This window comes from Pangasianodon hypophthalmus, chromosome 1 (assembly GCF_027358585.1).
Source record: "Pangasianodon hypophthalmus isolate fPanHyp1 chromosome 1, fPanHyp1.pri, whole genome shotgun sequence".
Taxonomy (NCBI): domain Eukaryota; kingdom Metazoa; phylum Chordata; class Actinopteri; order Siluriformes; family Pangasiidae; genus Pangasianodon; species Pangasianodon hypophthalmus.
In genome coordinates this window covers 18773111-18797798 of record NC_069710.1, presented here as the reverse complement: position 1 = coordinate 18797798, position 24688 = coordinate 18773111, and the positions used below count along the sequence as shown (strand labels likewise).

The following is a 24688-nucleotide window of genomic DNA, read 5'->3' as shown; positions in this document are numbered from 1 at the left end:
CTACTGCCTAGAGAAAAGAGACTACTACACCACAAAATGGCCTGACAAAAATAATCTCCTGCTGTATTATTCTGACACACCCCTTACTACAGTAGTAGCCTGAATTCAGATATATTGGCTATATTTTTGGGCTATATTTATGATGCACCAACTTAAGATGTATTACTGTAACCAAATAAGCATTAGGTTAGTTCTGGATAGGCTGGGAAGTAGAGAATGTTACTTGCTAAAAAGAGAGTTTTTTTAAAAAGGGATTTTTTTTATTTAGTGTACTGCATTCATATAATTTTAGAGATTAGAGATTTAGAGATGTTGATATTTATTATTTTAATCCTGTGTTATGCATTTTTCTAACTCTCTACACATGTGATCATGACAAATCAGGACTAAGGGAACATAGTTTTTTTTTTAAAAAAAGGAACATTTTACTATTGTTCTGTCTTGTTTTGAACCATTTGAAAATCCAGCAATGGCAAAGTCAACCTTAATTATAGTAAAATCTGAGCAGCAAATAGGCAAATGCATGAGTTTTATGTGAGGCCAAAGGCCAGTTCTTTCAAAACAGTATGTGTTTTATTGCAGATCACACACACACTAATCAGTTTAACTAAAAGGATCCTGTTTCCGCATGCACTGCAAGCTATGAAGTCAACCTTAGCTCAACCTGTTTTTCCAGAATGTTTATGGCTTTGTCTGTTATTACCAGTGTTCTGTCAGGCAAAATTCAAATAAGCAAGAGTAAATAGTACAAGAACCTGTTTTTTGTATTTGACTTCAGCACCGCTCTGTCACTGTTGTCACACCTAAGTATCTGGTTGGACAGGTAAACCCGGATCCCAGATGGAGGGTGGAGTGAGGGAGGGAAACGCAGTCAGAGCCGGCCACTGACAGTGCTGCTCTACTGAGGACACGGTGAGTCTGAACTGTTCAGTCCACAGTGAAGAAGAAACCGAGAGACACAGAGAGAGTGGGGAAAGACCCTCCAGTGAACTGCACAATCTCCTCACCTCCAACTCCGTTACTCTAAGTCACACATGCAGGATGAAGGTTGTCTGGGCATTGATTTTCTTGGCAGGGTGCGCATTGCTGGTTGTGGCCTTTCAGGCTATGCAGCAGGAGATCGACATTCACAGAATGAGAAAACTAATTATTTTAAACACTGAAGATGTGAAGACAAAGGAGGATGAAATCCTGAGTTCCAAAGGGGCAATGCAGAAACTGACCAAAGAGCTGGTTCCACTGGACAATCAGAAAAATCAACTGACAAAGAAGATGGAGGAGCTGGGGAAACAGAAAGAAAGCTCTGAGCAAAACCTGAACACCTGCCGAACACAGAAGGTAAAGAAAATGACAGAAAGTAATTCTTAGTAATTATGTTGTAAGTTAGAGCTGATTTATATAGTTCTAGCTGATCAGGGCTGTTTAGTTCAGGTTGTTTGTCTTGACTCTGAAGAACTGGACCACTGTTGGTGAATTATTTAAAATTACAGTCTGCTGAAGATTATATCTTGTAATATACTGTAGTATGAATCAGTGCTCCAGTGCCACAGGTTTCCGTGGTATATACTGGGAACAAACACAAAAGTTTTGTCTTCTTATTTACCTATTCTTAATTAGCAATATGGATCCAGAATGTACAATCTAAATTCCAAGTCATTTTGACTGAGAGTGTTGATTGCAAAAATGTTTCCAGGCCTACAATCAGTGCAATCTTGTGGTAAAAAAGAAGAAGAAGAATACTGGAAAAAAACAACTTTGACTGTCTTTACTTTTTCCCTATAAAGACCAAGAGCCTTAAGCAATTTGTTATACTGTAACATGCATTGCATTGTGCTACACATGCTGACTGTATGTTACAATGCTGTACTGTCAGTACTGTGAAGCACCATGCTATTTATCGGTGTTTGAAATGAGAAATAGGGTGGTGCATTGACACAGTGGGTAGCATTGCCATCTCCCAACTCCAGGGTGCCTGGCTAAATCCTCAGCTTGGGTTACTGTGTGGAGTTTCACATGTTCTCTTAACCACGTGGGTTTCTTCTGGTTACTTCCCAACTCTATATTGCCCCTACGTGTGCAAGTGTGTGAATATGTGTGAATGTGTGCGACTGTGTGTGTGTGTGTGTGCTGCCATGGGATGGACCAGCATACCGTCAAACGTGTATCCCTCTCTTGTGCAGAGGGGATGGGATCTGAATCCATCACAACCCTGACCAGGATATAGTGGTTACTGAAGATAAAAGAGAGTGAGAAATAATTGTATTAATAATTATAAATCAATTTATCCTAAATTTCAGTGTGTTTAATAAGACAGTATATTTTTGCCTCCAGATGATTTGCTTCAAAATGATTAAACTTCTGTTTATTAGTTAAAGATATCTTTACAAAAGACTATCCAATGAGTGTAATGTAGTGATTTTTCAAAGATACTAAATGTTAGTATTTATACTAAAGACCATTTTAGTATCTTAGAGCAGTGAGCAATACTTCAGAGGTGCCGATCAATTATTTACATGTATTACTGCCTGCTTTAAAATAACTTTGACCTGACGGCTTTAACTACCAAGCACAAAAGGCACAAATATATTCTTTCCTGTTCATGGCTCAACATGCATAAAGGGAAGTACATTTTCATCAGTGCTGATGTCTGAACAGTCACACTCTGCCGCAATGTACGCACACAAGTTTTCACAGTGTTACTCAGCCTCCTGCTCTGTGAGAGATAGCATTGTACCATGTGAAATAAATACTGTGACTGAAAGAAAACACCACAGTACACTCCTGGGCAAAAAAAAGGGCCAAGCCCAAAATGGTGAGTCTACACTGTGCAGTCCACAGTAAAGAAGAAACCGAGAGACACAGAGAGAGTGGGGAAAGACCCTCTAGTGAACTGCACAATCTCCTCACCTCCAACTCCGTTACTCTAAGTCACACATGCAGGATGAAGGTTGTCTGGGCATTGATTTTCTTGGCAGGGTGCGCATTGCTGGTTGTGGCCTTTCAGGCTATGCAGCAGGAGATCGACATTCACAGAATGAGAAAACTAATTATTTTAAACACTGAAGATGTGAAGACAAAGGAGGATGAAATCCTGAGTTCCAAAGGGGCAATGCAGAAACTGAGCGACCAGCTGGCTCCACTGGACAATCAGAAAAATCAACTGACAAAGAAGATGGAGGAGCTGGGGAAACAGAAAGAAAGCTCTGAGCAAAACCTGAACACCTGCCGAACACAGAAGGTAAAGAAAATGACAGAAAGTAATTCTTAGTAATTACTTATGTTGTAAGTTAGAGCTGATTTATATAGTTCTAGCTGATCAGGGCTGTTTAGTTCAGGTTGTTTGCCTTGACTCTGAAGAACTGGACCACTGTTGGTGAATTATTTAAAATTACAGTCTGCTGAAGATTATATCTTGTAATATACTGTAGTATGAATCAGTGCTCCAGTGCCACAGGTTTCCGTGGTATATACTGGGAACAAACACAAAAGTTTTGTCTTCTTATTTACCTATTCTTAATTAGCAATATGGATCCAGAATGTAATCTAATCTAATCTAAATTTAAATAAATTTAAATAAAGCAACTTTGACTGTCTTACTTTTTCCCTATAAAGACCAAGAGCCTTAAGCAATTTGTTATACTGTAACATGCATTGCATTGTGCTACACATGCTGACTGTATGCTACAGTGCTGTACTGTCAGTACTGTGAAGCACCATGCTATTTATCGGTGTTTGAAATGAGAAATAGGGTGGTGCATTGACACAGTGGGTAGCATTGCCATCTCCCAACTCCAGGGTGCCTGGCTAAATCCTCAGCTTGGGTTACTGTGTGGAGTTTCACATGTTCTCTTAACCACGTGGGTTTCTTCTGGTTACTTCCCAACTCTATATTGCCCCTACGTGTGCAAGTGTGTGAATATGTGTGAATGTGTGCGACTGTGTGTGTGTGTGCTGCCTTGGGATGGACCAGCATACCGTCAAACGTGTATCCCTCTCTTGTGCAGAGGGGATGGGATCTGAATCCATCACAACCCTGACCAGATTATATAGTAGTTACTGAAGATAAAAGAATGAATAAATAAAGCGAGAAATAATTATACTAATAATTATAAATCAAACTAGCCTAAATTTCAGTGTGTTTAATAAGACAGTATATTTTTTCCTCTAGATGATTTGCTTCAAAAATGATAAACTTATGTTTACTACTTAATGATATCTTGACAAAAGGCTATCCAATGAGTGTAATGTAGTGATTTTTCACAGAGACTAAATGTTAGTATCTATACTAAAGACTGTTTTAGTATCTTAGAGCAGTGAGCAATACTTCAGAGGTGCCGATCAATTATTTACATGTATTACTGCCTGCTTTAAAATGACTTTGACCTGACGGCTTTAACTACCAAGCACAAAAGGCACAAATATGCATAAGGGGAAATACATTTCATCAAGTTCTCACACTGTTACTCAGCCTCCTGCTCTGTGAGAGATACCATTGTACCAAATTCAAATTCAAATTTTATTTGTCACACTTGCAGCGAAATGCTTTGTACATCTGCTCCAACGTAAAAAGAAAATATAGAAAAATATTATATATAAAGAAAAATATATACATACAAAAATGTATATAAAGAAAAATATAAAGAAAAAAATTAAATATAAGAAAAATATATACATAAAAAATATATGAAGGGATTTATATTTAAAAAAGGGTATAAGAATATGGAGATCAAAACACGAATGTTGATGGCTTCAAACAGTTGATGTGTAGTTGAAAAATTTCCCAGTTAGTTTGTCTATAATGTTAGACCAAATATTCTCTACAGGGTTCAAATCTGGACTCTGACCAGACCAAAGCATAAGCCCGAGGGACTTGGTTTCAAGTGACTTTTTGGTGGTCGTTGCAGTATGGGCAGGAGCATTGTCTTGTTGAAAAAATAACATCTGATCATTCCTCTTTAGAAAACAACTTTTGAATTGTGGGAATCAAGCCTTTCTGTAATGTTGTCCTGTGTTCCAAAGCATTAATTGACTTTTCACAGTGAAGCAGTTCACCCATACCAGCAGCTGAAAAGGCTTCCCACACCATGACACCTCTTCCTCCATGCTTAACTGTTGCAGAGAGAGATGCAGTCACTATTGTATTTCTCCCCTGATCTTCGAAGTCGCCTCTCTGGAGCATCACCATGCAACTCAAATCGTGATTCATCACTCCACACATCTCTGCTGAACCAGTGGGAATCAAACTTTCCATATTTTGCCAAAAACTTCATTCTGTCTTTGATGTTTTTCTGAAACAGCAATGGCTTCTTAACACATCTTCTAGACACTAAATCTGCATTGCATAACTTTACAGTTTACACTTTTGTCTTTGTGGTGGCTTAAAAGCTAGTACAAAAGGGAAATGCTGGAGATTAGGTGCACTTACTGCGATGTATAGGGCACAAATGTGCAGTTATTGCAAGCAAGGGATAAAGTTTTTAGGTTATCTTTAAGGGAGGTGCCATGTTCTAAGTTGTTTAACACATCTGTAAATGTAAATATCAGGAAATGAAAGCTGAAATTATGGTCTCATCTATGGTCTCATGTTCATCTTTTGATCTCACACGTCTCAAATGTCTATAGCAAAAACAAAAGAATTGGCCTTGCTGTTCCAATACTTTTGGGGAGGACTGTATATGAAGCTGCTTTGCCATGATTAAAGTGTTAGGATATATAGCTGAACAGCTTTTTGGGATTGTTTATTTCCGCACAGAATGGTAAAGTTCCACATTACTTTCTGGGAATAAATGAATAAGAGTGAATGCCCAGACAGTGATTTGAATGAACTGTAGATGTTGTGAGTCTCTAAGAAGACCTTTATTTTAGACAAGATGACTGATGTCCTCCTTATCCTCCTTTCATCTCTCTTGTCTCTTTAGACAGATGCTGAGCAGAAGAAAACAGAAAGAACTTCTGCAATCAATACACTAAAGAGTAAGCTATAGTTTATTTCTTAGTCTTAATTGGATATGGTGATGTGATTAAGTATTTAAAAAAAATACTTAATTAATTATTTAAATAAAAGTAACCTTTTACCTGCTCTCTCGATTCATGTAGCAAATCAGAACGCTGAGATACAGAAAGTGCAGGAGGAGATTCAGAGTTTGCAGAAACAGATTCTGGATAGAGATACAAAGATCTGTTCGTATGTGGATAAAGAGCGGGAAGAGGGAAGGTGAGAGCTGAGCACTCACTCTTATCTCAGTTGTGTGCTACTTTCGTTCAGGAGACACATTTCACAAGATTATCAGTTGCAGTGAAATTAATGAGTAACACGGAACCTATTACTTATATTACTTTTTTACTTTATTTATAACTTATCTATATATGTTCTGAATTATTTTAAAAACAGTCATCAATCTAGACAAATACCCAGTTTGTTTTTATAAATTGTTTTATAAATTGAATATTTGTGCCTATGAAATATACAGTATGATTGTTGATCATATGCAGTATATGTGGTGAAAATAATCTTTTGCTTTATCCGTACAGGACATTGTGTGAGGACAAAATGGCTGCCAGTAAACAATAACAAGGATAAAAAGGAAAACCAGGAAAACTTTATTAAAACATTTGTTATTTTTCATCTCCCATAGCTTAGACATATACGTTTGTTCCATCACTAGTGTAGTAATAAAAATTGATGATATTTGCACTCAGGACTACTCTGTGGACTACTCCTGTGTGTTTTAGTATGGACTATAGTTTCTAAGTTGTACACTTACAGTTGTACACGGAAGTCCTCATGGTTAAATGCCTGGTTAAATGCATTGTTACATTTTGAACACAATAAGACTTTATTAAACACACATTTAAGACTTATCAAATGTGAGTAGACAGCTCACACCAAAAGTGTAAGTAATAAAGCTAATAGAGACCAAGTTATTCCAATTTAAGTGTGCCAGTTGCTGCATATTTACATATAGACACACCCACAATCATCCATAAATGCTATGTAAACATCTGCTTGTATGTAAAATCACCTATAAAGTGTATAACCACTTGTGAATCCAGAGCCAGTCCCAGGAACACTAGGCATAAGGCAGGAATACAACCTGGATTGGATGCCAGTCCATCACAGAGCACCATTCACACACACACACACACGCATACATACATACATTTGCATGGTATGTAAATGTGTATTTACATTTACATACCATGCAAATGGTATGTAGGGGCAATTTACAGTATAAAGCATATTTTTGGCAAGTGAGATGAATGCACACTGCACCTAAATAGGTTGTAGATTCGGTAATGCCAATCACACCTCTAATAAATCGAATGTTAAAATCATACATATATACATACATATACATATATACATATAAGATCATTTCCCGTTAACACAGGTGTTAGCCTCAGACTGAATAAAATACAGTTATGTAATAGGCAGCACGGTGGAACAGTGGTTACAATTGCTGCCTCACAGCTCCAAGTATGAATAAGTGTGTAAATGAGTATGTGAATGAGTGTGTGCATGAGTGTGTGCATGAGTGTGTGCATGGTGCCCTTGGGGCTGACGTCCCACCCAGCCATATTCTTGCTTCATGGTCTGTGTTCCCAGAATATGCCCAGGATCCACCTGGCAAAGTGGTTACTGAAGATGAAAGAATTAGTTATGCAATAAACATATTTTAATGTTCAAGTTGTCCATGTTCCCCTGTGGCATCTGTAAGATGACATACACATGCACATACACATACACCATGCCATGTTAATCTAAAACATGAACATAAAAAGAGGAATTAAAAGTGGCTTCAGCCATATTTACAAAAAAGTTTATTTAAAAATATAAATATGTTAAAAATATATCATATGCTGTTAACAACAATGTATAGAGGGTAATGCAAATAAGTTGCATGGAAATGTTTTTTTCTGTGAGACTAGGTTGGAGTGACCATGTTTTTAGGAGACATTCATAACCATATATAATCTTCACTGCTAATAATAGTCAGCTAGTTAATATGAGCTGACCTTGCAGGATTTCTAAAATTAAGATAGTTAAAATCAAGATAGATAGATAGATAGATAGATAGATAGGATTATGAATATTTATTAATATCAATCAGAAATCCAGTTCCATTAACTTATATTAGCCAGATGGCTAGTACAGGGAGGATTCATGAATACGACTTCAAATCCAGAATTCCTGTCAGGTTAAGCAGCTGACTAGTGCAGAAAGGATCGTAAATGTTAAAGAATACCTATAAATTCTTTCAGATTTGCCAGGTTTGCTCATAAGTAAGCTATATGTGTAGCTCATGTGTAACCATCCACTGGGTTACACCACAATTACCAAATACTGTGCAAAAAAATTGTCGACCGTTAGCCTTTTATGAATTTTAGCTTAACAATTAACATTGTTGTATTTAACATGAAATTACATATAAGGTAAAAGTAATAATGGCAGATTGAACAAGACACTATGTAAAGGCAATCCTGAACCAATGCACTCCACTTAATCGAATTAACTTTCCATTGCTAGGTGGTTAACATATACATTGGCAAAACTGTACATAAATATACACCAAAATCTAAGCAAATGTTTGTTTTGATAAATTCCACACTTGAAAAATGTGAAAGATAATACACACAATTTACTCACAAATGTGTATGTATTTATCATTGACCATAGAACTGAAGCTTGGAAAATTCTCTGTTCTGCAATCATTATGATTCACAAAACAAATTAGTTTTATTTTTTTCTCCTCAATTTGGTAAAGCATGCAGCAATGGAGATTACCGTTAAGGGTTTGCTAGCAAAGAACAGGGAGAATGTTAAGATAAGTGTTTGAAAGTAGGATAATTTCTGTTAAATTTAACCAAAAGGGTGTTTTATGTGCTTTTCCCCAAACATGTCTACAACTGTAATTCAGTTAAAGCCCCGCTGACCTCCTGCCCTGTCAAACAGGTTTCAACAGAAATGTTTTGTTAGTAATCACAGTCTTCTTCAACCTGTGTGCACATCCAGGCTTTGCACACCTATTTTGAGACTGTTGTCAAAATAGTGAGCCAGTATAAGAATGTAGTTTTGATAGACTTCATAGCGCTTTTGTAAGTCGTTCTGGATAAAGGCGTCTGCCGAATGCCATAAATGTAAATGTAAATGTTGCGTGTGAAAATCCCAGGAAATCAGCAGTTTCTGAAATAGTCAAACATGCCCATCTGGTACCAACAACCATGCCATGGTTAAAGTCACAGAGATCACACCTTGTCTTCTTTCTGATGTTTGATGTGAACATTTACTGAAGCTCTTGACCTGTGTCTGCATTTTGTGCCTTGCACTGCTGCCACATGATTGGCTAATTGGATAACTGCATAAATAAACAGGTGTACAGGTGTTCCTATTAAAGTGGAATGTGAGTGTATTTAATAATATTAAATTAAATTGAATTAAACAGCTTTAAGTAGTGCTACGCCAAATAAGACCTTTAATATAGGTGTTGTGTTTTTAGCGCTATACCTCAGGTAAAATACCAGAGCTTGTGTTTTTTTTTATTTGTTTGCCTCAGTGAACCTCAAGTGAACAGCAGTTAATACATGAAATTATTGGCAGCATGGGAAATTGTTTGTTGCTTTGTCCATTTATTTAAATTTAGATATTTATTTTCACATTTACTTTCCATAATTGTGCAAATACAAAACACCAGCTTTGGCTTTATAAAATGATGTTCACCAAATGAAATTATCAACAATCAACTATCATTATGTTCAACCAATTTTCATAAACATTTGCTTTGTTACAGACACCCTACTTTTATGCATATTACAATAATTAAGAAATAACTATAATAATAAGAGGGCAGCATGGTGGTGCAGCAAGTAGCATTGTTGCCTCACAGCTCCAGGGGCCTGGGTTTAGTCCCGAGCTCGCGTTACTGTCTGTGCATGCAATATTCTAAATTGCCCCTGGGGAGAATGAGTGTATGTGTGCACTAGTGATGTAACTGCATTCTAAATGAACAATATGCTCTAAACAGATACAAACAAAGAGGTGAACAGGTTACGCACTGTGTGTTTTTTTTAAAAAAAAAAACCTGTCAGAAATGTTTTCAGGGCATCTGGTGGAGACTAGAGGTGTACAAAAGGATGGAATAAAATGTCTCACAATTGGATTTTTGCTTTCATGTGGGTGAATAGTCAGATATGAAAAGTGCAGGACAAGCAAAGACCATGTTCATTACTTTGAACATGAACGTTGCATTTACAGCAATATTAACAGCATTCATTAATTCATCCTTAGTAACTGCCTGGTCAGGATCACTCTGGTTTAAATTAGGTTTGTTTATATTTTGGGAAATAGAACCAACTAAATTTGTTATAAAATGTTGTAGGCAGATACAAACAAAAATAATCACCGTGTGAGCATGTCCCTGTATGTGGAGTACTAAACAGATACAGATAGCCAGCTGCTTCAGGTAATGTTCACATCAACCATCAGAATAGGGGGAGAATGTGATCTCCGTGATTCTGAGTGTGGCATGATTGTTGATGCCAGATGATACACAGCAGTCTCTAGAGTTTACTCAGAATGGGCAAATAAAGAAAAAACATGCAGTGAGTGGCAGTTCTGCGGACGGAAATGTCTTGTTGATGAGAGAGGTCAGTGGAGAATGGCCAGGCTGGTTCTAGCTGACAAAGGCAACAGTAACTCAGAAAACCACACTGTATATTTGTGGTGAGCAGAAAAGTATTTCAGAATGCACGACATGTCGAACCTTGAGGTGGACGGGCTACAACAGCAGAAGAGCATGTTGGGTTCCACTTCTGTCAGCCAAGAACAGAAAGCTGAGGCTGCAGTGGGCATAGGTTCACCAAAACTGTACAGCTGAAGACTAGAAAAACTCTCCTCGTCTAATGAATCTCAATTTCTGCTGAGACACACAGATGGAAGGGTCAGAATTTGGTGTCAGCAGCATGAATTTATGGACCCAACCTGCCATATGTCAACAGTCCAGGCTGGTGGAGGTGGTGTAATAGTGTGGGGAATGTTTTCTTGGCACAGTTTGGGCCTGTTAATACTAATCAATCATTGCTTGAATGCCACAGTCTATTTTAGTCCCTTCATGGCAACAATGTGCCCATCTTCTAATGGCGAGTACCAGCATGATAATGTACCATGTCACAAAGCAAAAGTAATTTCAAACTGGTTTCATGGACATAACAATATTCATGTTTCATTGAATCCGGTTTCAATTAAAAAAACTGAGCTGGCAAGCACTAATGCCCTTGTCCAAACACAGCAACAACAACAACAACACAAAACAATGGACTAGCAATGACAGATTAACATAATCTCCATAGCAGAGTGCTGCTTGCCTCTGGCACATTTCTTCAAATGAAATGACTCAGAATTGTACCTAAAATGAGAGGTGTCAAAGTTAAACAGGAATTGTGGTCAATATTGTCCCTTGATCGTTGTGCTGCTTATAGCCATGTCTGTTCTTTCTTACAGACTGGAACAACACAAGAGGTTTTTCACATATGTGGGATAATTTTCAGGTTGCAGCTCAAGTTAAACATGTGCTGGGGATTTCCACACAACTGCTCAACACACAGCTCCAGTAGCTTAAGCTCACTGCCACCCTACACGTTTGAGGCTGTGGGAGGAGACTAGAGTAGAAGAATAGATTCCCAGTGTTGATGTGTCTTGCAGGCTATCAAAGCTACCTTTGTTTCTTATATCTATAGGCTATTCTATATGGCCAAAGGTTTGCGAACACCTGACCAGTCACACTCATGTGCATAATGAACATCCCATTCTAGATTTAGTCCCACCTTTGCTGTTATAATAACCTCCACTCTTATGGGAAGGCTTTCCATTAGATTTTGGAGTGTGGCTCTGGGGATTTGCCCATTCAGCCACAAAAGCATTAGTGAGGTCAGGCACTGATGTGGGGTGAGGAGGTCTGGGGTGCAGTCAGCATTCCAGTTCATCCCAAAGTTGTTCAGTGGGGTTGAAGTCGGGGCTCTGTGCAGGCAACTCACTCAAGTTCTTCCACTGTAAAGTGTTTTTTATGTGTTAAATACCTTAAAGTAATACATAGTAATACAACGTGACACATCTGATGTGATCCGTTTTTTTTTTTATGTGACAGTGTCCACAGATATCACGTCACACAGTCAATACTGAATTGCCTCTTTCCCATATTCTGATGTGGTTCAAGACATGCGAAAACAATGGGAATATTTGCAATTTGCAAAAATCTTTTACTTTTATTTTCAAAGTCACAAACCTAATCCAGGCCACATGAGAACTCTATCTGCATATTCACTGTGCCCATGACTGCAATCAACATACAGTGAAGTGAGACACAGCTTCTCTCTGACCAAATGCTAGTGAACACACCAACTTAAAATTATGAGTGAAAAGAAATGGAGGAATGTACCATTCATGCTACAGAGTGTCAGTAAATTGCTTTCTTTGCTCCCCAAAGACAAAATTTTTTTGTCAGTTGATAAATTTAGTTTTTTAGTGATCCGCTGGTACTACAACAGTACACGTGACACACCAAATTACGTGTGGAAATCTTTAAATGTCACATTTTAACCCTTGACTTTTCCCATAATAGATTCAATTACCAACCTACAATTTTGTATTTTACTTGTCTGGCAACTGATTTATAACATGGGACAATGCACCATGACAAACTTACTGCATGTATAAAACTACAGTACATAAATTTAGAAAGATTATTTTTGAACACTTCTTCTGTTAATAAACCCAGCAAATGTTGTTTAACACATCTAAATGTAAATAACAGGAAATTACATTTTGATCTAAAAGCCAAATGTTTTCCATGTATAGCAAAAACAAATGAATTGGCCTTGTCGTTCCAATACTTTCGGAGGGGACTGTATACATATAATGGTTTATAATTAACTGTGTTTTGCATTTTAAATTAGCCTGTTATCTGTTCCTTTCTCACGAGGTACTTGTTGTTTGTGCTTATTAACAGATTATGTTTGATTCACTTGTCATACATTTTATTTAACAAGGGATAATCCCATGAAATGCATTTATAAAAGTAAAATCCATTATATAACTAAATGTACAGAAACAACACAGGATTGTTTTTTGTCTTAGGCTTTATCTGAAAATTATGATTACGTGAAAAATGGATTGGAAATGTAGTGAAAACAAGCACGTGTCAGGTATGTTAGTATGCAATGAGGTTCAGCAAGGTTTGCTGAGGTAAGTGTAGTGTAATAGGTTATATCCTTTGCTGATAAATGGCCAGGCCCTTCTGGCTCAGTTCTTTAGCATAAAGTTGTCTCTCTTCCTCCAGAACTCTGCGCAGTGCCTCTCTACGCACCTTTTGAAACATCAAAAACAAAGTAGAGTGACGTAAAACAATTCAACATCCAATTCAATAATATGTGGGGAATATATTTCATTATCTACTCAAACACTGATAGGAGGAAGAGAGTTGTTTTACCATTAACAGCATTACATATACAGTGAACAGAAGCTATCTGGCAAAAGACCAAACTCTTCCTCATGACTCCCTCTACCTACCAGTATGAGAGCAACACGAGCCAACTCAGCCTCTCTCTGGTGGGCGAGCTCCTTACTCAACAAGGCAAAACCAGTTTGAGTAACTTTTTCAAATTCTGATCTGTGCATAACTTCGCTAATCCTGGAAACAGATAAACCGGTTATATCAGGATCAGTGGCAGGTGGCAGGTAACAATGCAGCAAAGTGATGATTTACTGAACACAGGTTAAATATGAAGGCTTGGGAGAAGAATTGAACAAGAGATTTGAGCAGAAAACAGAAGGCAAAATCAATTATTTTACAGTGATTATTTTAGCAGGTAGATCTACCATATAAGTAGGACAGAAATTAGTGTAAGTAGCCCAGCTGTTGCTGGCATTCTATATGAAAGTGGAAAAGGACCATCATAGGACCAGTGATAATCAGATATGATACGAGTGGTGAACATTTCCCACCACAGCAGTGACATCAAACGACAGCAAATTCAGAAACATTAACTCAAAATGTAAAGATTAGGCCCTTACTGAATATCACATACTCGTTGCCAGTTGATTACAGTGTTTCTGAATTTGTTGTGTTTTTTGTTTTGCTGAGGCATTTTTTAATTTGCTTTTGCATTTTTGTTTTGTTAATGAGTTTTGCACTAATGCACCATAGGTTACAGTCACTACACTGTACAAGGTTCAGTCCACACACACACACACACACACACACACACACACACAGAGAGAAGTGTAGTATCTTATAAAAAGACTGAAGAGAAACAAACCTTTCCGGATGAGCAAATCTGACTGTCTTTTTCTCATCTCTCTAGGAAACAAAAGAGTGACAGAATGGCAAGTAGAATAAGTTTTGTTTGATCTAGTTATTCAGTAGTTTGGGTGTGTGACAACCAGTCAGGCAAGAAGAATGTGTGTTAACTATTACCTCTATTTTTTCTTTTTCTCTCTGCACAAGTGTGTTCTTAAAACGCTGTTCGCTGTGACCAGACATTTCAACAGTATTTAGCTTCTTACAACACAAAAAAAAAAACGATAAGTGGATTTATTTTTCAGCAGAACATCAAACCATTGCTGGCTTTAAACGGTAGCTATGGAAGCCACCAGTCCGGTTGTTAAGGCAACGTGTTTAAGTAAAGTTCCGGTCACGTGATTTCAATAGCACGCGCAGAGTAGTGATTCAGAGCAATAGGTTCAGCAAACGAATTAGAGCCGACTCATTTGGCTCCAAAACTTCTCCTCGACAGCTTGTGTTTGTTTTTTAATATCATAAACTATAAATAAAAATAAATAAATAAAAAATTATAAAATGTATAATCACGCCGCAGTGCACTCGGACCATCATGCTGTGTCTCAGACGCACAAATAAAGAGTCAAACACACGATTCATCTTTCTGCTCTAAATCGTTAGCTGTGAAAAACTACTCGGATATGAATAAGATTCACTAGAAGCACTTCGGTTGCACTGAACAAAAGCATTAGAGCTGATAAATATAAAATACTGAAGAATATATTACAGCTCCCAGCGTTCACCTGAAAAACGGTTCAAAGAGTCGACTCACGCGCGCATGCGCTTTAAATAAGGAGCGCTTAGTGCTGACCTCTGCTTATGTTCGTGTTAGTGTTTTCATTGTATTTTACTGCATGACTTCTACATTTAAAATATATGTACACATATACTGTATATGCATCGGTATGTTTCGTTCCAACACACCCGATGGTCAAGTCTAATCTAACTTACACTTAAACACTAGATACTTCCGCTAGTTTCACTCTGAACTCATTTAACACACCTAAATCCATTACGCAGGATTAGAACTTATGTTTTCTGACTATAATTACTAAATATTAGCTTAAATGTGAAGTCACTGCATGGAAGTAGTTTAGTTTAGTTTAAAAACTGATGATATTCCCCTTGATGGAAGTAGTGGAGAGGAGAGATTGGTGTCTGAATTGGAGCTCTCCCCTTCAGCTCCCGGAAGTAGGAGGAGTAGCGGAGCATCTCACATCAGTGTCATGAGCTGCACTCAAAGTCACCGGCACAGTGTTGTTTTCGAGTTTCTCCTGCTGGCCAGTTCGTCAGAAGAAATATTATTTTGTACCTATTCGAACAGAAACTGTAGGGTTAAGTTACCGATTACATATTAAGCATGTCACTGTGCATACTGTAGCATATCTACTCATTCCTGTAAGCTAGTAGCTCGCTAGCCAGATCATGTGGGCGCTGTGAATGCACCCGGTTACGTCATGTTTTGAATAAGCACATGGCATGTTCAGAGTATTAACACTGATATATCTTCATTATGATACGACGCTGTCTACAAGCCGTGAGGAGGTTTATTCCTCATTACCATGCATTGTTTCAGGATGCTGTCTCTCAGCGGGGTCTGGCTGAAAGCCCGGAGCTGTGGTGCTCGGCACACCGGAGCGCGCGAGGCCTGTCGGTAAGTTCAGCCTGTCTCCTGTACAATCACGTGCTGAAGAGCGTTTACTGGTCACGTGACCTATCAATTAGCAGCAATATAATGTAACAGTTTCTCTTACTGCAGGTAAGCAGAAATTAAAGGGGGACTGTGAAATGTAAGTGTTTTCCTAGGATTTAGAACAAATGCTTTTGAAAAAACAACAAACAAACACACACACACACACACACATTTATATATATATATATATATATATATATATATATATATATATATATATATATATAGCCATGCGGTTGATCTCAATAGTTTCTAAATTTAGGGCACCTGTTTAGATTGAACCTGGAATTGGAAATGAACCCCACTCCCAAACAGAACTGAGCTGCTTACCCCAGAACCTTTTCTTTAACAGTATAATATTAGTGTTGAGGAGTGAGCACTGAACCTATCTGACATGGTTAAGCACATTATTAATGATTATTTATGTGGTAATTTTTTTCCTTTCTTCTATACTGGCAGTGCAAGTTCAGTGATTGGCAATACTCGACTGCATATATCAGAACATTGTCTGACTTTCATCTCTTTACCCAGAAGATGTCGCTATGGCCCTTCAGTGTGAGCCCGCGGGACTTCAGCCAGCCCAACACATCCTGGAATGCAGAAATGCAGGAAGTTTATGATCATTATAATGCATTGTGTGAGGTTAAGACTGAAGAAGGCGAGAAGAAGGGGCCTTGGCGCAAGCTTCCCAGTTACAACCGCTCTCTCAAATATGCTACAGGTGTGTGACAGTTTCTCCCTGTAGCCAATTTTCTTCACCTAGAGTAGAGCTTAAAGTCTTACTGAACTCTGTGGTTATTCCACTTCCTGTTTTATTGTTGAAAAAAAAAATTACAAGCACTTCCATGGCACACTATGCCTATTAAGGGATATATGTCTGAAAAATTCAGACCAGAGCAGTTAAACTATAAGAAAAAAAATTTGAAATCAACTGGCTGTGTGTTCCCAAGCCAAGCCAGACGTTCTTGCTGCTGTAACTGGTTGTTTTCTAGCTAGCCTATCCCTAATTAAAGAATATTATGCTTTTCTTAATAAGGAAAATTATTAAGACTCATTGTGTTACACAAATGTCAGTTGACAATATATAATATGGTTTTATACTTAAATACTTTAAGAAAATCTGCTTTTAGGTTGTCCTTGTGCAAAGGCAGCTGTCAAAAGCAAATAATTACTTTGCGGTTTTCCACTTTAATCTTTAAAAATGTTAAGTTGGTTAGAACAGATCTCTATTAGGCCTACATGATATGGGCAAGAAATATGATAAAGCTGTTGAATATATCGCCATGACGATGAGAATTTTGTTAAATTAAGACCCTAATTACAATTTTAATCTGTGATTGGATGTGTAACAAAATACAGAACCTTAAAATAAAGTTTTACCTAACCCAAAGCATAACAACCATGAAAGTGATTCTCTCCTTAAACCAAAAAACAAAATTACTACTTGTACACCCTACATAGTGTACTATGCCATTTTTTTCCATTTTTTCAAATTTTGCCATTTGAGAACAGAGCCAAATGTTAATGCAGTAAAACTATGTTTTTTTGCCATTACCAATTTACTTGAGTAGGAATAGAACTGATTCTCTGTTAAAACTACTCTCATAAATACAATTTATTAAAAAAAAAAAAATTTAATGTAATATAAGCCACCATTGTTCGACACACCATTGTTTAGTTTACACAGATCTTGGGGATAAAATGGTCATCTCATTAAAAGGTCTTTCAACACTTGGCCTAGCAGCCTTATTTATTCACATGTGTGTGTTTTTGCATTACCTACACAAGCACTCCATGTTATATAAAGTTGATGCAATTTGCTGTTAAATCATTCTGTTATTGCAGCTCTTCACAGTGTTGTGTAATGCCTTAAAATGCATAATTTGAAGAAAAAAAAGTAACTTTTTTTTTTTGCATCTGGTAGGAGGAGTATACTTGAGTAAAATAATCCAGTCTAAAGCTAGACTCTTCACAAGGAACATAAAAGAGCATGGGGCAACGTTTGAGTATGTGGTTTTTATGAACAAGCAGGAGAAGAGATGTGTGTGTGCTTTTCAGGCTGGGCATCTACTGGAGGGACCTCCCGGGTGAGCAAGCACTATCTTACTATCATACGTTCAAAAGTGTGATTTAGCAAAGACAAGGTTAACTGAATCTTTCAACACTAAACCAGTCAGTCATACCTAAACCTTTAAAAATCAAAATAGATCACTGAATGGAAAAATAACTTGTACTGTTAGTGAGAAGGGGAAAACACCTAACAACAAAGGAAGTGGTGTAAAAATGATTTGCTGTGCCACAGACATGTGCACGGTGGAGCAATCGCCACCATGATCGATACGGTGACAGGCACTCTCGCTGGTTACCTGGCTGGGCCTATTATGACTGCCAACCTCAATATCAACTATCGCAGGTACCTCGACTCTCCTACCTCAAAGGTTCAGAAGAGCAAAATCACTACGAAACCCACCTTGTTTCATTGAGTTAGTAGGTGTTTTACAGTTTTAAAGGTGTTTTTACAGAAGTTTTCTTTTCTGAATAAATATGCTGGAATTGTGGAATCATGGAATTCTTGCATCAGTATATAGTTTCATACTTGCATATTCTAGTTTTCACATTATCTATCTCACCATAAAACATATCATATGTTATGTCCTGCATTAGAAAATCAAACTATAAATGTGTATTTTTTAATACTAACTTTATTCATCACATGTAAATCTTTGTGCTACCAACTAAGATACAAGTCCACTTAGAGTTAGATTTTTTTGTACTATTATGAGAGATTTACATCATTCCACACCAATAACAAACAATCTTACTTACCAACATCCTCTTTCTTGTCTTTGTCCATACACAGTCCAATACCACTGGGTAGTGTAGTTGTGCTTCACAGTGCTCTGGATCGGACCGAGGGCAAAAAAATCTTTGTAACCTGTAGAGTGACCAGCACTGATGAATCCAAATTACACACCGAGGCTACAGGTAGACTACCACAAACACTCATATAAACATATTAACACACATGACCCTTTATAGGGTCATTTCATATGTTTAAATATGTTATTATACATTAGCACATATAATACTTCATTCTAATTGGTTTAACTGAAGATTTTTTTTTTTTTTGATAATGATCAATTATATGGCAAACAGGTTTTTTTAAAATTAGCCTAATTATTATTAATAACGTCCCAATTGGCTTGTAGAAACTTTATAATACCAATATGTGCATATTCAATAGTACGAGTGACTACTGCAATCTTGAAATGATAAATAATGTGCTACTGGACTGAGAGAACTCACTTGGCTTGACAGAATAATATACATTCACCGAGCATTTATTAGGAACACTATACTAATACAGTGTAGGGCCTCCCTTTGCTGTCAAAACAGCCTCAATTCGTCATGGCGTAGATTCCAGAAGATGTTGGAAACATTCCTTTGAGATCTGGTCCAAGCTGACATGATTACATCATGCAATTCCTGCAGATTTTTCAGGTGCACTTTCATGCTGTGAATCTCCTGTTCTACCACATCCCAAAGGTGTTCTATTGGATTCTGATACAGTGACTGGGAAGACCACTGAAGAACACTGAACTCATTGTCATGTTCGTGAAACCAGTTTGAGATGACTTTTGCTTTGTGACATGGTGCATTATCATGCTGGAAGTAGCCATTAGAAGATGGGTAAATTGTGGCCATGAAGGGATGCACATGGTCAGCAACAATACTCACATAGACTCTAGCATTCAAGCGATGATTGATTGGCATTAATGGACCCAAACTATGCCAAGAAAACATTCCCCACACCATTACACCACCTCCACCAGCCTGGACTGTTGACACAAGGCTGGTTGGGTCCATATATTCATGCTGTTGGTGCCAAATTCTGACCCTACTGTCTGTGCGCCTCAGCAGAAATCCAGATTCAGCAGACCAGGCTACGTTTTTCCAGTCTTGAACTGCCCTTTTTTGGTGAGCCTGTGCCCACTGCAGCCTCAGCTTTCTGTTCTTGAGATCTGTTCACTGGAATCAGATTTTTTCCCCATTCTGATGGTTGATGTGATCATTACCTGAAGTGAACAAATTGTGTCACTGTTCAATTTCTTTGTACAGTGAGTGCCCTGTACAAACACACAATAAACTGACACTGCCCACTTTATGTACAGTATGTATAGCTTTTATATATACCTAATAAGCTATCATATCTTTTTTTTTAATCTTTTTCGTATGTTTTTATCTTTTGGGTTGTCCATACATCCATGTGTCTGTCTGACATTCTCGTTAGTCATCTCAAGAATGAGTGGTTGAATATTTCTAGGATATATATTCCATTTATATGGAATTATCATTGAAACCAGCAGATGAACTGATTGTATTTTGTAATTGATCCAAACAGGGTCAAGGTCACAGCTAGGGCAAATGTCTGAAATAGGTTTTCAATAGATCTCACATACATACAGACAACATACAGATAACAGCTATAGATGCCAGGAAACATTTGCTGAAAACACCTGCCAGCCTGAGTGCAGGATCTCTCTATTGTGCATAGAAGTCTTAATCGCTGAATCACAGAGGGTGCACATTCCATTAATTACATTACAATTACATTACAATTACAATGAATTCATAGATCCTTGAAATTCTTTTCAATGTTAAAAATGATAAAATCACTCTGTCTGTGTCTCTCTTTACAGCGCTGTTCATATCAGTTAATATGGGCCATTTGTTTGGCACTTAATCCTTCAAGCAGATCACAATCCACTGGAGACATTCTCTCTCTCTGTGTGTGTGTGTGTGTGTGTGTGTACAGAAATGTTTTCTTTATTGTCTTAGATTCACCAGACTTTCTTTAAATTGCTATGGTAAATGTTACCTACTCTACCTCCCTTTATGTATTCACAACTAACTGTTTTATTTATTGACATTTTTTAATCAAAATTAGTATTCACGTTTAAGGTATTATTTTGTTAGGGCTTTGAATGGATTTGTGAAGATACCATATATATTAGTAACAATAATGTGCTTGAAGTATTATTATAAAATGACTAATAACCACCTGTTAAAATGACTTGCAAATAATGATGTATTAATAGGAACATGCAATAATTTAATTGAGTTCCTCTTTTATTTGCAATAAAGAATTTCTGAGGTGTATGTCTTCATTAATCTATTATTCCTGGAGCAAAACATGCTGTAAGTTTATCTGATGCATATAGTGATCTGATACAAATAACATGTGGTCATAAAGCCTTATATAGGCTGTTTTAGGAAAAACACTTCAATTTTAAATCTGGCCAACCTTGGGAAACGCATGTTTGTTTTGTTAATAAGAGTTCTGAGTAAAGCATCTTCTAAATAGTAATTTGGTCCAAAGCACAGTAAAAGAAACTGTCTCTGTGTTTTGGGTGCTAGTGAGAGCAAATAATACTACACTATTAGAAAAAAAAAATTGTTGTAGGGCTCTAGAAAGAACCTTCCCTTATTGGGACAACCAAAAATGGGTTCTAGATTGATCTTTGTAACAAGTGAAGTGCTTGTTTGCTAGGCAGCTTGAATAAAGGTAAGGTTTATCTGTAAGATGTTTCCACCTGTTGTTCAGAAATCTGATAACTAAAATCATAAACAAAAATGGTTGTGATGTATTTCTTATTGTACAATTATTTTTTTAACTATGCATCTCACATACTTTGTTGTCCCCTCCCCCTTCTTCTATTATTCCAGTAAAAAGATCAGAATAATATGACAGCATTACAGTAATGAGTGACATGTTGTCCACATCTAAAGAAGGTACATTCATATGGTGAGAGAAACGGTGGTCTTAGCACATGAATGACTATAGTCATTCAATACAAACCATTCAGTATTTGTTTTAATGTGGTTTTATAATTAGAATTATAATTTAGTCTGTTGTCTGTTCTCACTGGGCATATATATATATATATATATATATATATATATATATATATATATATATATATATATATATATATATGTATGTATTATATGTGTGTGTGTGTATCTATCTATCTGTCTATATATATATATATATATATATATATATATATATATATATATATATATATATATATATATATATATATATATATACTGTTAGGTCTGGAAGTATTTGGACAGAGTTTTTGTGATTTTGCCTTTATACACCACCACAATGGATTTGAAATAAAACAATCAAGATGTGATCGAAGTGTAGACTTTCAGCTTTATTTTAAGAGGTTCCACAAAAATATGGCATTTACCATTTAGGAATTACAGCCATTTTCAACAAAGTACTTCCATTTTCAGGGGCTCAAAGGTATTTGGACAATTGACTGACAAGAAATTAATTGACCGGGTGCGGTCCATTCCCTTGTTACTTCAAGACAAATGAAGCAGATAAAAGGTCTGGAGTCGATATCAGGTATTGAGTTGGCATTTGGCAGCTGTTCGACTGGAGCTGCCAATATGAAGTCCAAGGAGATCTCAATGCAAGTGAAGGAGGACATCATTAAGCTGAAAAAACAACATAAATCTATAAGGGGGATAGCAAATACCTTAGGTGTGGCCAAAATCAACAGTTGGGTACATTGTTAAAAAGAAAGAAAGCACTGGTGAGCTCAACAACATCGAAAGGCCTGGAAGACCACAGAAGACAACTAAAGTGGATGATTGCAGAATCCTTTCTGTGGTGAAGAAAAACCCCTTCACAACATCAACAGAAGTCAAGAATACTCTGGAGAAGGTAGGCGTATCATTGTCAAAATCTACAATCAAGAGACGCCTTCATGAATGTAAATACAGAGGGTTTACAACAAGGTGAAAACTGATGAAACCAAGATTAACTTGTACCAGAATGATGGGAAGAGAAAAGTATGGCAGAAGAAAGGAACAGCTCATGATCCAAAGTATACCACATCATGTGAAAATGGAGGTCCTTTGTTGAAAATGGCTGTAATTCCTCAATGGTAAATGTCATATTTTTGTGGAACCTCTTAAAATAAAGCTGAAAGTACATCTCGATCACATCTTGATTGTTTTATTTCAAATCCATTGTGGTGGTGTATAAAGGGAAAATCACAAAAACTCTGTCACTGTCCAAATACTTCCGGACTGTATATAATCATGTCTCTTGCATCATATTTGATAAGTAACTGAATATATTGACTGTCTAGGGAATTTCATATATGAAAGACACAAGGTCAGGCATTTCCTTATGTTATATAGCATATGAAAGACAAAATCCCATAGAAGGAGGACAACATCCAGAAAGACAGTCCAAGACTGCATAATCTGCTCCATTCAGAATTTTCCCATCACATCAGGCCTGTTTTGTAGAGTTGAATCATTTTCAGATTTCAGTCCCCCTCTGGTTTATTTAAGTGTGTGCGTGTATGAGTGTAAGTGTGTGGTTGAGAGTGTCCCCATGCTCTCCAGTGGGCCCCTCGTCTCTTTCTCTATGTAGGACACACATAGTGAGCAATTTCTCTCTCACTCTCTCTCTGCATGTGTGTGTGTGTGTGTATGTTTGTGTTTTGGGAGAGAACAAGGTGGGCTCTGATCAGGTTGGCTCTTCATCAGGGCTTCTGTGGGCACACTGAAGCGAAGATCCACCATGCCATTTTTTCCATTTGTGGTATTAACGGTAAAACCTACACACATATACACACACTCTCTGTCACGTAACATTTTCACGTAACATTCTTTCCTAACCACAGTATATTTGTAGATTTTAGTATTTTATATTCAAATAAATCACTACATAAATAACTCTATCTTTTTATTAATATTATTCTTTTCTTAGGATAAATCTGTTAAACTCTACAGATAAAATCTCTGTGTGTGTGTGTTTGTGGGGGACTGATAAACTTTATACATCCCATAAAACATTTTAATGACAGTATTAAGATGTGTTCCATGATCTAACTATACATTACAAACAGAATTTTTCATGATGATAAATTTAGCCCTTAATGGCTTATGGTTTGCATAAGTATTCACCCCACTGAACTTTTCCATATTCTGTAGTGTTACAACCTGGAACTTAAATAGACTTAATTGGAAGTATATGTCATAAGTACAGTGGGTAGCGTTGCTGCCTCACAGCTCCAGGGTCCCTGGTATGGTCCTGAGCTTGGGTTACTGCCTGTGTGGGGTTTCACATATTCTCCATGTTCATGTAGGGTTTTCTCCTTGTTCTCTGGTCTCCTCCTTCCTCCAAAAATATGCCAGCAGGTGTACTAGCTATGCTAAATTGCCCATAAGTGTGAATGTGTGTGTAAATGTGTGTGTGTGTGGTGACTTGCCATGGACTGGCATCCCATGCAAGGAGGTATTCCCCTGGTCTTGACAAGGATAGAAGATGAATGAATGAAACTCATCAATCAATCAAAAAAATATCTTGATTTAGTAGAAAAAATGATTAAATATATTAAGTAGATTACAGAAACCTGGGGGGAGGAGGGGGTAAATAATTATTGTGAAGAATTATGTAAGTCACTGTAGATCTCTATTTTATAAAATCATTTAAAAGATTTATTCCAGCACCTGCCTGCACCTATAATGTTAGAAATGCTGGTCTATTGACACCTTACCCTGACATACCTCATGAAAATCCTGAAAATCCTGAGGCAATAGCACTGCATCATTTCTCCCGGCAGGAAAA

At 37.1% G+C, this 24688-nt stretch overlaps 2 protein-coding genes across 4 annotated transcripts; both read left to right on the top strand.

Annotated features, from left to right (window-relative positions):
- The first annotated feature begins 847 nt into the window (after positions 1-847).
- On the top strand, positions 848-7687 carry si:dkey-87o1.2 (uncharacterized protein LOC796684 homolog). The gene is made up of 4 exons (XM_034308933.2): positions 848-3238; positions 5919-5973; positions 6097-6214; positions 6532-7687. The coding sequence occupies exons 1-4, from the start codon at positions 2810-2812 to the stop codon at positions 6569-6571; spliced, it is 642 nt and encodes a 213-aa protein (XP_034164824.1). The 5' UTR covers positions 848-2809; the 3' UTR covers positions 6572-7687.
- A 7558-nt stretch (positions 7688-15245) lies between these two features.
- On the top strand, positions 15246-21183 carry them4 (thioesterase superfamily member 4). Of its 3 annotated transcripts, none has more exons than XM_053237529.1 (6): positions 15246-15984; positions 16555-16744; positions 17948-18110; positions 18326-18436; positions 18884-19008; positions 19945-20716. In XM_053237529.1, exons 1-6 carry the CDS (start codon positions 15844-15846, stop codon positions 20040-20042), a joined length of 828 nt encoding a protein of 275 aa, XP_053093504.1. In that variant the 5' UTR covers positions 15246-15843; the 3' UTR covers positions 20043-20716. The 3 variants fall into 3 exon arrangements, with proteins under 3 accessions (XP_053093504.1, XP_053093509.1, XP_026781760.1); XM_053237534.1 differs by having other exon boundaries at positions 15248-15984; positions 16558-16744; XM_026925959.3 differs by lacking the exon at positions 19945-20716 and adding an exon at positions 20724-21183 and having other exon boundaries at positions 15250-15984.
- Positions 21184-24688: the final 3505 nt, after the last annotated feature.

Bases quoted from the DNA above. Each gene is read 5' to 3' on its own strand.
- them4 (XM_053237529.1), top strand. From the start codon at position 15,844: ATGATACGACGCTGTCTACAAGCCGTGAGGAGGTTTATTCCTCATTAC. The intron at 18,111-18,325 runs GTGAGCAAGCAC...GCTGTGCCACAG, and splicing joins CTACTGGAGGGACCTCCCGG to ACATGTGCACGGTGGAGCAA. The intron at 19,009-19,944 runs GTAGACTACCAC...GCGCCTCAGCAG, and splicing joins ATTACACACCGAGGCTACAG to AAATCCAGATTCAGCAGACC.
- si:dkey-87o1.2 (XM_034308933.2), top strand. From the start codon at position 2,810: ATGGTGAGTCTACACTGTGCAGTCCACAGTAAAGAAGAAACCGAGAGA. The intron at 5,974-6,096 runs GTAAGCTATAGT...CGATTCATGTAG, and splicing joins TGCAATCAATACACTAAAGA to CAAATCAGAACGCTGAGATA. The intron at 6,215-6,531 runs GTGAGAGCTGAG...TTATCCGTACAG, and splicing joins AAAGAGCGGGAAGAGGGAAG to GACATTGTGTGAGGACAAAA.